Source organism: Lathyrus oleraceus, chromosome 5, assembly GCF_024323335.1.
Source record: "Lathyrus oleraceus cultivar Zhongwan6 chromosome 5, CAAS_Psat_ZW6_1.0, whole genome shotgun sequence".
NCBI lineage: Eukaryota > Viridiplantae > Streptophyta > Magnoliopsida > Fabales > Fabaceae > Lathyrus > Lathyrus oleraceus.
In genome coordinates, this window is record NC_066583.1 from 172156899 (window position 1) to 172174223 (window position 17325).

A 17325-nucleotide genomic window follows, 5' to 3' on the forward strand; every position below is an offset into this window, starting at 1 on the left:
TTTAGACACTTTCAAAAGAAAATGATTTCAAAACTCGAGGGAAAAATTTCTAATCTTAATAGCATTTTAGAGTCCTTGAAAGAGGAACATACATCTCTAGTAAATGAGAATTTGTGTATCTCTAGTACTATAGAAGAAAAGGTTGATATAGTGGGATGTGGTAATTGTCCAATTTTAGAACTCGGAAATAAAAAATTTGAAATGGAAATTAACACATAACATTAAATCACATAGTGTGGTTTCTAGTGATTCAAGTGCTAAAAGACAAAATTTTAGGAAATATTTTAAGGAAAATGCTTATTCCACTAGAAAAAAATAGAAACAATGGATCTACTGAAGTCGTTTGTCAATATTGTGGTGATAAGAGTCATATTAGACCTCTATGTCATGTTAGGAACGTAAGAGTACATGATAGTCTTATGACATGGACTCCTAAGTGTCCTAATACTAACCCTCTAGTGTCCAACGTTAGTTGGAGATATAAATTACCTTGTTTATCTTTTTGAATAAATGTATTGTTGTCACAAATGGATGTGGTTTCTAGATAGTGTCTGCTCAAGACATATGGCGAGGACACTTTAATATTCGTAGACTTTGATAACAAAGAACGCAGTCATGTCACGTATGCAGATAATAACAAAGGAAAAATATTATGGGAAGGTATTGTGAAAAATCCCTTCACAATCACCGTAGATGGAGTTTTTTTAGTCAAAGATCTTAAACATTATTCAATTATATGATAAAGGATATTCGATTACTTTTGATACCTTTAGTTGCTCAATTGAGCATAAGGACGATGCGAAGTTAGTGTTTAAGGATTCTAGAGTTGATAACATTATATGGTTAGTTTATATGATGTTTCAAAGAGCGACATAAAATATCTTATCTCTCGAAGTGAAGACTCTTGGCTATGACATAGGCATTTGAGCAATATGAACTTTGATTTGATTAATAAGATAATTTATAAGAAATTAGTAATTGGTCTACCAAAAAGTAAATTTTCAAAATAAATGTTATGTGATGCTTTCCAAATGGAAAAATAAACAAGTGTGTCTTTTAAAGCAAACTTTTTTGTTTCTACAAATAAACTCCTTGAGATTCTCCATCTAGACCTTTTTTCCCTTAAAAACTAAGATTCTAGGACGTAACTATTACAAATTTGTTATTGTAGACGATTTTACTTGAATCAATTAGACCATATTCTTAGCTCATAAGTAAGAAACTTTTACAACTTTTGTTAGATTTGCTAAGCTTGTCCAAAACTAATTTTCTTTGAAAATTATTTATTTAAGAAATGATCATGCTAATGAACTTTTTAACCATTATTTTGAATTTTTTTGCAACAAAAATAGGATAGACCACAACTTTTCATGTCCGCACACTCCACAACAAAATGGTATTGTAGAGCTTTAAAATTGTGTTTTAGAAGAATTAACATGAACCATGATAAGTGAGATGAGTATAATTAAGTACTTTTGGGTGAATGAAATTAACACCATATGCCACGTCTTAAACAGGATGGTCATTAAACATATAATATAAAATACTCTACATGAGTTACTCAAAGGTAGAAAATCTAATATTTCTTATTTTTGCATTTTCGACTGCAAATATTTTATTTTAAATAATGATAAAGACAATTTAGGCAAGTTTGACGCTAAATATGATGAATGAATATCTTTAGGGTGTTATTTATCTAGTATGGCTTTATAGGGTGTTCAACCATTGAACATTCGTTGTTGAAGAGTCCGTTCATGTTGTTTTTGATGAAACCAGGCCCCAAAAGAGGATTCTCTTAAAAGTGAGGACATTAAAGATGATAAAGAGAAAAAAAATAGTATGATAAACAAGAGACCTCAACAAAGCTACCTTAATATTGGATTATTTAGAAAGATCATCCACTGGACAACATTCTGGGAGACATTAAAAAGGATGTAAGTATGCATTCCCAAGTTAACATCTTATGTAAGTATTCCGTATTTATCTCTTAAATTGGGACAAAAGACATAATTGTGGCCTTGAATGATGAAGGTTATCTCATTGCTATACAATAAGGTTTAAATAAATTTAAAAGAAATAACGTATGAGATCTAGTCCCGCATCCTCAAAATAAATCTAACATACGCACCAGATGGATTTTTGAGAACAAGTTTAATGAACATAGCATAATGACCTGAAATAAAGTAAGGTTAGTGACAAAGGGATTCATTCAAACTGAAGGGATTGACTATGAGGAGATATGTGTTCACGTAACATATCTCGAAGTGATTCAACTCCTTTTGGCATTCACATCTTGCATGGATTTTAAATTATATATGATTGGCATTAGGTTTTCCTTCATTAACAACTTTATAAATAAATAAGTGTACATCTCTCAACCGTCAGTTTTTGAGGACCATAAGAATCCTGACTATGAGTTTAAACTAAAATGAGTTATTCATTGTCTCAAATAAGCTCCTAGAGCTTGGTATGAGTGTCTTAGTGGATTCTTACGTAAGAAAGGATTCACTACTAATATTGTTGACACTACTCTATTTATAAAATGAAAGGATGGTTTGAGTTGTATCTCATGGGAGAACTCAACTACTTTTTACGATTGCATGGAGAGTTTGAGTTGTATCTCAGGGGAGAACTCAACTACTTTTTATGATTTCATATTGGATATTGGATTAGGTGTAGAGAGAGGATGAGCGCATTGAACCAGTATAAACACTGATGTGTTATTATCTATCTCTCTTTTTAATTTTTTTGTATAGTTTGCACTTTGTTAGGTTTTATCGCACGTTGTTAGATTTTATCTCCTTATAGAAATTTTATGTAAACGTAGGGTTGGTGATCAGTGTATTTTGATGCACGTTCTTCCATGTTTGTACTTAAGCATTTCTTCGGTTTGCTTTGATTATTTTTATATTTTAATGTGTTTTCATAATTTATTTTATTTTTGCACTTATTTAATTTTCGTATTTAATTTTCAGCATTAGCAGCTTTCGCGAGAAAAATCATATCTTGAGCTAGCGGTATCGGATTGAGACGTGCTACCAGTCGATGGAAAGCTAAGAAAAAGATCTACAACTTTTGTTCAGAAGTCGAGAGCTGAATCAGACTGTAGCAGGGCCAGAAATTTCGTTGAAGCTGATGTATTATTTTTATATTTTGTTTGGGTTAGTTGTATTGGGCCTGAATCGTACATTTGACCCGGTTGAGTTGTGAAACGGGTTTGGGTGTTTTTACCTAGGTTAGAAAGCCAAAAACAGAGGACGTTTTTCTGGTCATGTATGATTTTTTAGAGAGCTAGCAAGATGACTATGGAGAACTAATCCCTTTTGAATTAACCTGCTGTAATTCATAATCCGCTTTGAGGTTTTTATTAATTCCAATTTGTTTCCTTTGAATTCTTCTTATAATTCCAATTATTTGCTTAATCTAATTGTTGCTATAGGATAGAATCCTTAAATTCGATTGATGAATGATGATCCCGAATCAATTTCGTGTTAACATAGCTTTTATTTTATCACGAACGATCAAGTTGCGTCTGCTTAATTCGCAATAGTTTTTAATCCGTTTGCTTAATTTGGAATTTGGGAATATTACTCACATAATTTCCTTTACGCTTGTTAATGGTAATTATAATCGAATAGGAGCAAACCCGTTAGGGATTTGGAATTTTATAAGAATCAATGATAAGTCGGAAGATGATGCAGTAGGTTGGTTCGTGTCAGCTTATTTTATAATCACTTTTAAAAATCACTTTTTCGAATCTAAACCAACCACCCCCCCCCCCCTTTTTATTCTATCGGTAGATTAATTAAACAAGAATCCTTGAGAACGATATTTGAGTCAATTTGTCGTTAAACTACATTTTTGAAAAACTACTCGTTTTGTTTCGCATGCGATAGCGGATCAGTTGGAATAAATTAAGTCATCTGATTAATCTTTTTTGTGATTATATCTATTTGTAACTTGTAATATTATATTGGTTGATTTTTTAATAAAATTTTATTTTGACATCTCCTATAAATAGAATTTTTATTGATTGATTCATTGGTTGACTAGAATTCTCATCGTTTCATATTTCATTATACTGTCCGAATATAGTGTAACTTATTACAAAAAGTTCTGGAGGTATTCTTCCTCCTAAAAGGTTTGGGGATATCCCCCTTCGACCCTCCTAATTTTTCAAAGCAAAAAGGCTCAAGCTGGTCAAACTTATTACAAAACTTGTATTTAAAGATAGGGCGATTAAACTTCTTTTAATCATGTGATTTAACCGATTTATACCCTACACCATTTTTTTAAAGAAGATTTTTAATTGGAAAAAAATAAATTGAAATTTTCTTTCCCCTTAGTGAACTTATCTAAGGTTTCACGTAAATTAGTTGCTTCAATTTTCAAGGAATCACAAGGATTTCATTTAGTTGATTTTAAGGGTTCGCTCATTATGCTAGCAATTTCTTCACAAAGAATTTATTGCTATTTTTCAATAATTAGGCATAATCCTTAATATCATTATTGCTCTTCTCTAATTTTTGTTCTCTTTAGCAAGCTTAACATTGAGCTTTAATAATTTACTGTAGGTTAGAGAAGTTACCTCATTTTCATCTACTTTTGAAGCCTTGAGGCATACATGGTGTTCTCTATCAACTTCTTCCTTTTCGTCTACTTCTGATGTATCATCGGGTATGCTCTTAAATACATCTCTAAAAAAAATCTCTTGATGTTTCCTCTATTGATTCATCGTTTGTTGCTACCTCTTCTTCACAAGAGACTTAATGTGAGGGAAATCTGTAGATTCTTCAAGAAGTTGTTTCTTCACATGATCTTCTGGTTTTTGTCTCTTCAAGGATTCTTCTTGATGATGCTCCTTCATCTCCATTTCCATAAATTATGCTTGTTTAAGTTTCTTCGATTATTCTGCTAGATGAAGCTTCTTAAACATTGACTTGGGTTGATGAAGTTCTTTCGCATGTTCTTTCCCATTAGATTTCTTCATCCTTTTTTCTGGATGTAGCTTCATCATTTTGATCGAAAGATTCTTCTGAAGGTTGTTCATATTTGAGATTGTTCATTCTAAGGAGACAATTAAGGTTGATTATATATATATATATATATATATATATATATATATATAATATATATATATATATATATATATAGATAGAGAGAGAGAGAGAGCAATATCTCATACGTTTTATGGTGTATAAGAGACGAAAAAAGATCTCTCTATTTATAGGATAAATGGTGGCTTGAATATGGAAACAATCCATGGATTTTTTAAGCCTCCTAATCGAATAATCGAATATGCACATCTCATAATCTATTATAAAGTTAAAAAAAAAGAAAGGTTTTCAATAAATTCATTTCTTAATTGGGTATTATCCATAATATTCTTTTATGAGGCATTAAAAAAAGGTAATAATTGATTATTTCTAAGGGATTCATAAAAAACTTTTGGATTTCTTAGCCAATTATCTAGAAACAAAAGTATTAAACTATATTTGGTATTTTACGTTATAGATGGAAAACATTCTACTAGTAATAACAGAATCATATTCTGTTCAGCTATATTTGGTAAACATCCTGCTAGTAATAACAGGATCAAATTTTATTCAATATTGTAAATGTACAGCTGTATAATAGAATTAGAAATTACAGTATTATAGGCATGATTCTAGGAGCTAACAAATGCCTCATCTTGTATATAATGTGACCTATCTATTTTGAGAAATACACAACGTGAATCAATTTCTACATGGTATCAGAGCCATGGAAGGAGAAAAAGATCCAAAATCTTCTGTAACAGGAGATGAGCAATCTCAGAAGAAAAAGCCATCACCCTACGATCTCACCTCCAACGACAACCCTGGAAGTGTGATTACGCAAGTGCAGTTGCGGGGTGAAAATTATGATGAATGGGCTAGAGCTGTGAAAACATCCTTAAGAGCAAGGAGAAAATGGGGGTTCATTGATGGAACCATAAAGAAACCTGAAGAAGAATCCTCTATGATGGAGGATTGGTGGACTGTTCAAGCCATGTTGGTGTCATGGATCTTGAATACGGTAGAACCTAGTCTGCGAACGACCATGTTCTATTTTGAAACCTCTAAGGAGCTTTGGGACGACATAAAGGAGAGATTTTCTGTCGTAAATGGCCCGCGCGTTCAACAACTCAAATCAGAATTGGCTTAATGCAAACAAGGAGGTTTGTCCATGGTGGCCTACTATGGAAAGTTGAAGGCTCTGTGGGATGACTTAGCAAACCATGAACATGCACTGACCTGCACTTGCAAGGGGTGCACGTGTGGTATTCAAATAAAACTTGAAAAATGCAGAGAAGAGGAACGATGTCACATGTTTTTAATGGGCTTAGATGATGGGCTATATGGAACTGTGCGTTCCAATTTGCTAGCCACCGACCCCATGCCATCTTTGAATAAGATGTATTCTATTCTGGTGCAAGAAGCACGAATGTGATCTATCACCCGAAAAGAAGAAAGGACAGAAGTTATGGCTTTGGCAGTTCAAGCAAATGCAAAGATGAAAGGGCGCGAGATCAAGAACAAATTTGTGTATACGCACTGCAACAGATCGGGTCATGATGAAGCAGGCTGCTTCCAGCTAATCGGATACCCAAAATGGTGGGGCGAACGTCCCAGAAATGATGAAAAAGCAGTAGGGCGAGGAAGAGGCCAGAATCGCGCTGGAGGTACTGCATCTAATAGTGGACGTGCTCAAAGAGGACCGACGCGTGCGCATGCTGTCCAAAACATGGGATCTGGTGGTGGAGATATAGAGAACCCTGTCATGACAGGATTGAGCAAAGAGCAATGGAAAACTCTAGTGGAAATGTTGAACACCTCAAAAGTTACTTCAAATGAAAGCATGACCGGTAAGACTAAACTCAACGCTTGGATCCTCGATATCGGAGCATCTAATCATATGACAGGAATAATACAACACCTATGCGATGTGAAGGAAGTAATTGGTTGTCCCGTTGGACTTCCTAACGGAAAAACTGTAATGTCAACTAAAGAAGGAAAAATAAAGCTTGCTGATGATTTAATACTAAAAAAATGTGCTTTATGTTCCTTAGTTGAATTGCAATTTAATTTCTATATCACATTTGTCAGATGAATCCAATTGTAATGTTCATTTTACCGCTGATTTGTGTGCTATTCAGGACCGCACTTCGAAGATGCTGATTGAAGCGGGTGAACGAAGGGATGGACTCTACTTATTCCGGGAGGTTCCGAAAGTAAAGGCTAACAAGGTTGAAGGATTAAATCAACTAGAAGTGTGACATAAACGCTTGGGACATCCGTCTTGGAAAACTACTCAGTTAGTCTCTAATTGTAATGGAAGTGGTGTTAGTGAGTTGAAAAATAAAGTTTGTGATACATGTCAAAGAGCTAAACAAACTAGAGAAACATTTCCGTTGAGTAATAAACAAGCTTCTGACATATTTGATTTAATACATTGTGATTTATGGGGAGCATATAGAACTCCCTCTTCTTGTGGTGCTTCATACTTTCTTACTATAGTCGATGATTGCTCACGTGCAGTTTGGATTTCTTTACTAATTGATAAAAAGGAAGTGTCAAGGACACTGACAAATTTTTTTTCTATGGTGGAAAGGCAGTATAATAAGAAGGTCAAAACCGTAAGAAGCGATAATGGAACAAAATTTATTTGCATGAAAAAATATTTTCTTGAAAATGGGATAATGTTCCAAACTTCTTGCACAGGAACACCCCAACAAAATGGTAGAGTCGAAAGAAAGCATCGGCATATTCTAAATGTGGCGCGAGCTTTAAGATTTCAAGGAAATTTGTCCATTGATTTTTGGGGTGAATGTGTCTTGACAGCAGGATACTTGATTAATCGAACTCCAAGCTCCATTTTAAAAGGAAAAAGCCCATATGAAATAATACATGGACATGCACCATGTTATACTCACTTGCATGTTTTTGGTTCCTTGTGTTTTGCACGAAACCAACATATAAATGGAGACAAATTTGCGACTCGCAGTCGTCGGTGTGTTTTCGCTGGGTATCCTTATGGACAAAAAGGATGGAGAGTTTACGATCTTGAAAGCCATGAATTCTTTGTGTCACGAGACGTAATTTTCTCTGAAGATCAGTTTCCATTTCACGAAATTGAAAAACAAAAAGATGATGTTGGGACAAATAGAACGACGTTGGAGCTCCCAATCACTGAAGAGGGTGATATGGAAAATCAAAATAAAGGTGGGACAACATATCAAAATGAGTCATCAATAGAAATCATACATGAAAATAGGGGGGATCCTGCTATAGAGGATGGTGAAGAAAGTACTGATGCAGTAACAGACCCCATACATATACAATCTCAAACCAGTCACGACGAGAATGAAAATGAATCTTTGGGGCGCGATTGCCGTGTCAAGTATCCGTCCACTCGGTTTGCTTGACTACGTCACAAACACGGTTCATAAGTTGAGTCCTTCACCTTGCTCATCCGCTCAATCACACGCTTCAGGTGCACCATATCCTATCACACATTATGTAAATTGTGAAAAAATTTCTTTGCCGCATAAACATTTTCTTGCAGCAATTAGTGCCGAAAAAGAACCACTCTACTTTCATGAGGTAGTGAAGGATGCTCGTTGGAGAGTCGCAATGCAAACTGAAATCGAAGCCCTTGAACGAAATCATACTTGGAGTATACAAAAACTACCTCATGGGAAGAAAGCTCTTGGTTGCAAATGGGTGTACCGCATAAAACACCACTCTGATGGTACAATTGAACGATTTAAAGCCCGATTAGTCATACTCGGCAACCACCAAGTGGAAGGGGTCAATTACACTGAAACGTTTGCACCGGTCGCAAAAATGGTAACGGTACGGACTGTCTTGGCAGTGGCAGCAGCAAAAGCTTGGGAACTCCATCAGATGGATGTGCACAACGCGTTTCTACACGGGGATCTGCATGAAGAGGTTTTCATGAAAATGCCTCCTGGTTTTTCAGCTTCGCAACAAGACATGGTCTGCAGACTACATAAATCTCTTTACGGTTTAAAACAGGCTCCACGTTGTTGGTTTGCCAAGCTTTCGGCTGCTCTCAAATCTTACGGATTCCAACAATCATACCTTGATTATTCTTTGTTTACTTTGCACCAAGAAGATACCTACCTTGTGGTTCTTGTTTATGTTGATGACTTAATCATTGCAGGAAATACTTCCTCTGCCATCAAGCATTTTAAACTCTACCCTAACACTTGTTTTCATATGAAAGACTTGGGTGTATTGAAGTATTTTCTCGGTATTGAAGTTGCTAGAAATTCTACAGGTATTTTTCTTTGTCAGCGCAAATACGCACTTGACATCATATTTGAAGCTGGCCTTCTTGGTGCTAAACCTGCGCCCACCCCACTGGAGCAGAACCATCGCTTATCACTAGCTGCAGGACCGTTGCTTTCAAATCCCGAGAAATACCGGCGTTTGGTTGGGCGATTGATTTATTTGTGTTTCACTCGGCCTGAGCTATCTTATTGTGTTCATATTTTGTCTCAATTCATGCACGAACCTTGTACAGATCATTGGGAGGCTGCATTAAGAGTGGTTCGGTTCTTGAAAGGCAATCCAGGACAAGGAATATTTTTCAGTCAACAATGTGACCTGCAACTTCATGGTTGGTGTGACTCAGATTGGGCTAGCTGCCCTCTGACCAGGCGATCAATCACTGGCTGGCTGGTGCAACTTGGTGACTCTCCTATATCTTGGAAAACGAAAAAACAACACACGGTCTCTCGGTCATCTGCTGAGGCTGAGTACCGGTCAATGGCGACTACTACATGCGAGTTAAAATGGTTAAAGGGAATCCTCTCCAATCTAGGAATTGATCATAACAAACCCATGATCATTCACTGTGACAGTCAAGCGGTTTTACACATTGCCAAGAACCCGGTGTTCCATGAATGCACCAAACACATTGAAGTTGATTGTCATTTCGTCCGGAATGAAATTCTCAAAGATAATATCCGTCCAATCTATGTCCCTACTACTGCTCAGCTTGCGGATATACTCACAAAAGCATTAAGAAAGCCGCAATTTAACTCTTTTATCGACAAGTTGGGCATTAGAAATCTTAATGCTCCAACTTGAGGGGGGGTATTAAACTATATTTGGTATTTTACGCTATAGATGGAAAACATTCTACTAGTAATAACAGAATCATATTTTGTTCAGCTATATTTGGTAAACATCCTGCTAGTAATAACAGGATCAGATTTTATTCAATATTGTAACTGTACAGCTGTATAATAGAATTAGAAATTACAGTATTATAGGCATGATTCTAGGAGCTAACAAATGCTTCATCTTGTATATAATGTGACTTATCTATTTTGAGAAATACACAACGTGAATCAATTTCTACAAAAAGCTATTTTCATTAAAAGAGATATGCTTCTCAAAGGTTTGAAAGTGCATGTTTGATTTTCCTTAGTAACGTCGAAAGGCTTCTTCAAGATAACCCACACCTCCTTTGATCTAGCCACCTATGAGATTTTCTATAAGTGTTGAAAATCCAAATTTTATTAAATATAAACCAAAGTTTTACAATCCTTTTTCTTTGAATCTTTGAACGTTTCCCTTTGTACATCGGTAGGATCTGCCCCTAAATTCTCATAACCATTATGAACCATTTCCATCACTTATTGACTTCAAAAAAAGTGAATTCATCAAAGCACTCCATTATTCCTAATTGCTTCCATCAAGAACCATGATGTTGCGTGAAAAACCACCATTTGTATTCATGATAGTGAAACAAGAACACTAAAAATCACACACCCCACTCGGTGTTTTTCGATGGTTTATCCCCTCATTTGTCTCCCATGTTTCCGTGAATTGGAACCTGGCGCTTGATGCCAATTGTTGGTGTAACAATGACTTGCTTGTGACATAAGTAATCAAAATGAACACATACTATAAGTTGAATTTGGTTATGGAATGATAGAAGATGATGATAATGTTGTAACATTGATTATTAAAAAGGTTACAACATATATGCATAGTTTTCTTGTTGGTTAGGTAACAAACTTAACCAACCAACTAATAAAATTAGTTATACACAACTAACTATGAACTAACTCATGTTAAGGATTTACCATTTAACATGAGAATGATTGTTGGTCCTATTTCAACATGTGTTTTGTTTTTGGATCTTAAATTGTAAAATTTTCGGCTCTTGTCAAGCTTTTATCTTCTGTTGAGCAAAACAATTTTTTTTAATCTCTTTGCATTTTACCATATTTTAGCATCTATAAATTTTAGGGGTGACAAAATGGATGGATTGGATGGATATGGATTGGATAGTTAATGGATTGATCAAAACAATCCATTAGTCCATTAACAATCCACTAAAAGTTTTTTAAAAATATTCAATCCAATCTATCCATTAAGAATAAAATCCATCCAATATCATATTTTTGGTGGATGTATATCCATCAATCCATTTTTTTTTGAAAAAAATCACTTATTTTCTCGAAAAATTTATTTTTTTCAAATTTTTTAATAAAATAATATCAGTTTTTTAAAAAAATATATATATTTTTGTGTATTCGGAAAAAAAAATTTAAAAATCATTTTTTTTATTTTCAAAAAATATTTTTTTTATATTCGTAAAAAAATAATTTTTTCGAAAATAAAATCAAATTTTGATATTTTTCAAAAAAAAATATTTTTAAATTTTTGGAAAATATCGATTTTTTGTATTTAAAAAAAAAATTGAATTTTTTTTTTATTTTTCAAAAAAAATAAATTTTTTTTTTAATATTTGAAAATTTTATTTTTTTAAAATTAGATAAAAAAGTTCATTGGATCATTAAAATGTGTTGGATGGATTTGATCGATCCATGTTTATAAATGGATTGGATCAATCCATGTTTATAAATGGATTGATTGGATCAATCCATTAACTTAATTTTTATGTAGTAGATGGATTGGATGAATTTTTTAATGGATGAATTAGATGAATTTTATCTTAATGGATCAAATTGTCACCCCTAATAAATTTAAATTTGTAACATAACACCACTCCGATAGCTTTTCTAGCTTCCTACCATAAAATTACTACTAGAGAAAGATTGCTTATGAGAAAATAAGTGAACTCGTATGCATGGATGATGGATCAAAAGTACAAACAATTGAGTCTCGCAGCTAGTCAATTCTTATGAGTTTGACGAGAGTCTAACATACGTAATGCAGCAAAATACAATTTGCTTAATTTGCAAAAAGCAAATGCATATTGAAAACTAAATAAAATAAAATAAGAAAAAGCAATTAAGAATATAAAATTCTACGTGGCTTCATAATAAGGATTTGATAAATTAATATCTCCCTCATATTTAAGTTACTAGTTCTTAAAAAGTTCCAAACAATGTTTTTGGTCCAAATTCCTACTCCAGAATTTGCTGTAGTATTCTGCATATGTAAATTCTCTGTATATGGCTCCAGATCCATTTTCTGTGAGTGACTTTGCAGGATATATCAATGCCTCATTATCTGGGCAGAGAAATGAAGCTACTGAAAGCCTTGGTTTCTCAGCATTCACAATAGCCCTGTGCCAAACACTCTTATAAAGTCCATTACTTAAAGCCTGCAATCACCAAGTGTAGCATAAAAATGTTAAAAATTACAGAAAAATATAGGGGATATATTTTGTGCTAGCATGAGTTGGAATGAGTAGATACATACCTGAAGTTGATCACCTATGTTAATAACAAAGGCGTCAGGGTGAGGATTAACAGCGAGCCATTTACCGTCTTTAAGAACTTGGAGGCCGGCAACATGAAGGTCTTGAAGTAGAATTGTAAGAGCATTTGGATCGGTATGGCCTGGCAATCCATATGTAAGTTCTGGTTGTGGGCATGGTGGATAGTAATTCACTGCCATGTGTTGTCCTTGTTCCCCCAAAACATTCCTTAAGTAGTTTTTTTCTAGGCCCAAACTCTCTGATATGTATTCTTCTATTCTAAACCCCAATTCCCTAACTTCCTTGCAATAATTTGCCACGGTTTCTCTGCCATTGTCATACAAGTTTAATTACTATCATCAAATAATTCAAAGTTATGTTGTCCCTTATATGTTTCTACTCAACATCCAAACATTAGGCTACACATATTTGTTTGTTTTTCTTTACTAGTACTGTAGTATAAATCATCTTAGTAAATAAAATTATCCCATTATATCATTAACCTCTCTTTCTTATACCTTAAATGAAAGATTTAAAAAATAATTTCTTTCTATTTAGTGATTTAGCATAATATTTAGACTTTGATGACTTTATTAAACCTATAAAGAGAGGTATTCCATGCCAAAATATGTCAAGGGCTAGATCACCGGATGTCGTGTGCTCCTATGTTACCTGAGTGGGCTTAGTAGCCCGACCCAAATCTATTCTCATGCTTCTTCCGGTGATCTTTGAGATGTTCATGAATAATCGAGTTAGATCATAGCAATCAAGTAGAAAAATTATCACTCTAAGAGTTGAAGAAAAAACCATTCTGCGTCTACTCCTAAAAAAAATTAGACAAAAATTGTTTCTGGCCCTATTGTCTGGTCCAAAAAACAAACAATAAATATTTCAACCTCAAAATTTAGATGTTCATTCATTAATTTCGACAAAACTTATGTCTCTTGAAAATCCCTATATTGTATTATTGCATTTCACTAGTACAAAAGTGTAATACGTCTGAGAATTTTTAAACCGTAAAGGGTAAGACAGATTCCTGGCCCAAGCCTCTGTGGACAATAACAACACTAGGACATTAATTAATACTAGTACTACTACAATAGTGCTTACGTCAACACGGAAATATATAGTGACGTCATGGCCATTCTTTTTTTTTATGGACTAAATTAATGCTAGATCTCTTAAAACAATATACTACTCCTCCTCTCTTAAAATAATGAATTTAGTTAACAGTATATATATACCACAAACAAAGAGCTAGTCAGCGACACGTGTACAAAGATAATGAACTTACTTGAATGAAACAGGATTAGAAGGCCACTCAGACACATATTTCTCCAAAGGATAGCAATGAAGTCTAAGATAATCTCTCCAATTATGAACCTCCTCTTTCGTCACATTAAAACTAGTTGATAATCTCATTGTCTTTGAAGGATCGTCTGAATACAATTTCATCTTCTCCTCAACTGGCAAGTTGAAAAATTCATACGCCACTTCTGTCGTTCTTTTCAATGCTTCTAGACCCACCCCATGATTAATCACCTGTTCAATTAATTAACATTATAATCATATTCATATTTGATATTTCCCATGTGTTCATAATTAATTAAAAAATATTTAAAAAAATGTTGAAATATGAGGCTCTGCACCTGGAAGAAGCCATAGGAGCTACATGCTTCACCGATTTGCTGAACAATCTGGTTTCTATTTTGAGAACCCAAGTCGATGATAGGAACATTCTGGAACTCAGAGACTTCGGAGAGACATGGTCTGTCGGATTCGGGTCGTATGTAACTTTCCGGTAATTTTGAATAACGGATTCCGGAAGAAAGAACCTTAGTGTCCATTCTTATATACTATAAGGTTTGGAAAATACAAGGAAAGTTTCAAGAAAAGGAAAACGACAACTACACAAAATGAAGTGCTTTGGAATTAAAGAATTTTGAGGAACGAGTAGCTTCCAGGAAGATGAGCTTAAATGTGTCATACCTTGCATATATATATATACTAAAAAAAAACTAGTGAGCGATTTTGTTGGATACTCTAAAATTTTATGGACATGTTATTTATTATACGTAAATTATTTAAACAACTAACTGACAAAATTTATAATTAAATGTTTTATATTTAAAAATTACTTAAGATGGTAATTGATCTATTTTTTTTTTTGCTTAACTAGAGTTTTGTTATAAAAAAAATAAGTATGTAAAACTAGATTTTGTTTTTGCTTTTTATTATATTATTAAATATATAGATAATCATGTGAAATTAATATTTTTTTTATAGTTGAGTATATCATTATCATTTTTTAACACGAGTCAGACTTATTTTACGTTGACTACCAATATGCACGTTTCTAAATCTTATTGGGCTATTACTTTGGGTATTTTTTGTGGATGTGTTATCCTGAATCCTGACCTTAATATTTGGAGAACACACTCACTTATGTCTTATCTATTTATGTCTTATCTTCTCGATCTTTCTAAATAAAATAAAAGTAGTTAAACTTAAATTCACTTTTTTTGGTCCTTTTTTAAACTTTTTTTTAATTGAATTCTTTCATTTTAAAGTTCAATTTTTTAGACTATAAATTTTATTTTTCTTGAGGTTTTTATGGTTTTCTTTCACTTTTGAACACATGACACGCTCATTGATGACGTGACAACACCACTGCGGATCCATGTCACGTTTGTTAAATATTTTAGTTGTTGGGGTCAATTCGGGGAATCAACGTGAGGGAGCATTTCACATTTTGGAGATTTTCTTTAAGAGCAACACACCTTTTGAGAGACACATCACATACTTACCAAAAATAGGTGTGTGAGTTCTCCCACTTATAAATGTTCAAGTCTTCACATTTCTAACCAATGTGGGACCTCCCCACACTACTCACACTTGTAATTCTTTTTCAACATTAATGACATTTATTTATATTTTATTTTACAAAATATTTTTAATTGAGGTAAAACATTTTAATTTAATTTTAAATAATATAAAATAAACATAATGTAAACTCAGAAGACAGAAGCACGTAAACCTAATTCCTTTTTGCTTTCTCTCCCTGAAGAAGAACACGGAGAACCCTAATTTCTTTTTTAACAACGATTCAAACACCAAACCCACAAACACTTGAAATGAAGACTCATAAAGGTTACTCAAAGCTCAAAGTTGTAGAATTTCGTACAAGGGATTCACGAATATGAGTAGTGGACAAGTGAACTTCTATTTAAGATATGTTTTATTGTCTTCTTTCGAGTCTCACCATGTCTAAGTTGTTTTATTTTGCCTGTTGTATGTTTTAGTTGTGGTTCATTGTCCTATTCATGTGAACTTGTGGTCCCATAACTGTTTTCTTGTTTACTTGTATTATTCTATAATTTTCAGGTTGTGGTCCATCGTGTTTATTTAATGTTTGGTTGTGGTCCACCGTGTTTATTTAATGTTTGATTGTGGTCCCACTGAATGGTAACTTATTCCTTATTTATTCAACAATTTGCAGGTCTCATGGTTGAATCCCTTGAGAGGCGAGGAGTGAAGATATCACAAGATCAATGCAGAAAATGAAAGATTTAAAGGAAGGTGCATGAAAGGACATGATGAAGACCCCTGCACAACTTTGGACCATATCACATTTCAAGACATATACAAAGTGTGATATGCAAGTAAGCAACATGTGTGAGACTTTTAACAAGGAAATATTGGAGCATAGAGACATGTCAATAATCATTTTACTAGAGAAGATAAAACATTATATAATAAACAGGATAACAAAACATAATGAGTTGTTGCAAGGGTATGATTGAGTTATTTTTCCTAGAATCCAGCTAGTCATTAAGAAGAATAAAAAAACATGCACATGGGTGGACTTCAACATTGCATGGAGATGAAGATCTTTCAATATTTGGTGTGGCCAATGGGATTGAGACCTATTGTGTCAATCTTAAAAATGAAACATGTTCGTGTAGAAAGTGGGATTTGTGTAGGATACCTTGATGTCATTTCATCAGATGCATTTGGAACATCAAAAAACAACCTGAAAATTATGTGATTTGGTATTATATGTATGATTCAAATTTTGCATTCTATGATTATTTATTGGTTTATATGAACTGTAACATTGATTAGGTTTTTGATTATTTCAAGAAATCAGCTTTTGAGAAGACCTACTCAAATATTATATTTCCAACAAATGGACCACAATTGTGGCATATAGTTGATCATGTACCAATTTATCGTCCTGTTATGAGACGAGCAATTGCTCATTCAAAGAAGCTTAGAAATAAGATAAATAATGATCCAAAGAACCCTCATGTGATTCCAAGGAGACTTGGAACAGTTACTTGTAAGAAATGTGTAGAAACATGTCATAATAAGAGAAGTTATAAGGGTAAAAGAGAATTTGAAAGAGTAATACCAAAGGGAGAAAACAATGCAATGAAGGTAATGACCAATAAGGGTGGTAAAGGAAAGAAAATGACAAGTGAAAATCAGGCTAAAATTGGACAAGGATCTCAAGCACCTCAAACTACTCAAGATTAAATGCAATGTTGTTTTGTAATGCCCAATGGTCTATTTTATGTTATGGTTTGTTTTATG

At 33.7% G+C, this 17325-nt stretch overlaps 1 protein-coding gene across 1 annotated transcript; it reads right to left on the reverse strand.

Moving 5' to 3' along the window:
• Positions 1-12125: 12125 nt before the first annotated feature.
• On the reverse strand, positions 12126-14747 carry LOC127081195 (protein DOWNY MILDEW RESISTANCE 6). The gene is made up of 4 exons (XM_051021480.1): positions 14379-14747; positions 14024-14271; positions 12732-13056; positions 12126-12633 (listed from the first exon to the last, which is right to left on the reverse strand). The coding sequence occupies exons 1-4, from the start codon at positions 14574-14576 to the stop codon at positions 12391-12393; spliced, it is 1014 nt and encodes a 337-aa protein (XP_050877437.1). The 5' UTR covers positions 14577-14747; the 3' UTR covers positions 12126-12390.
• Positions 14748-17325: the final 2578 nt, after the last annotated feature.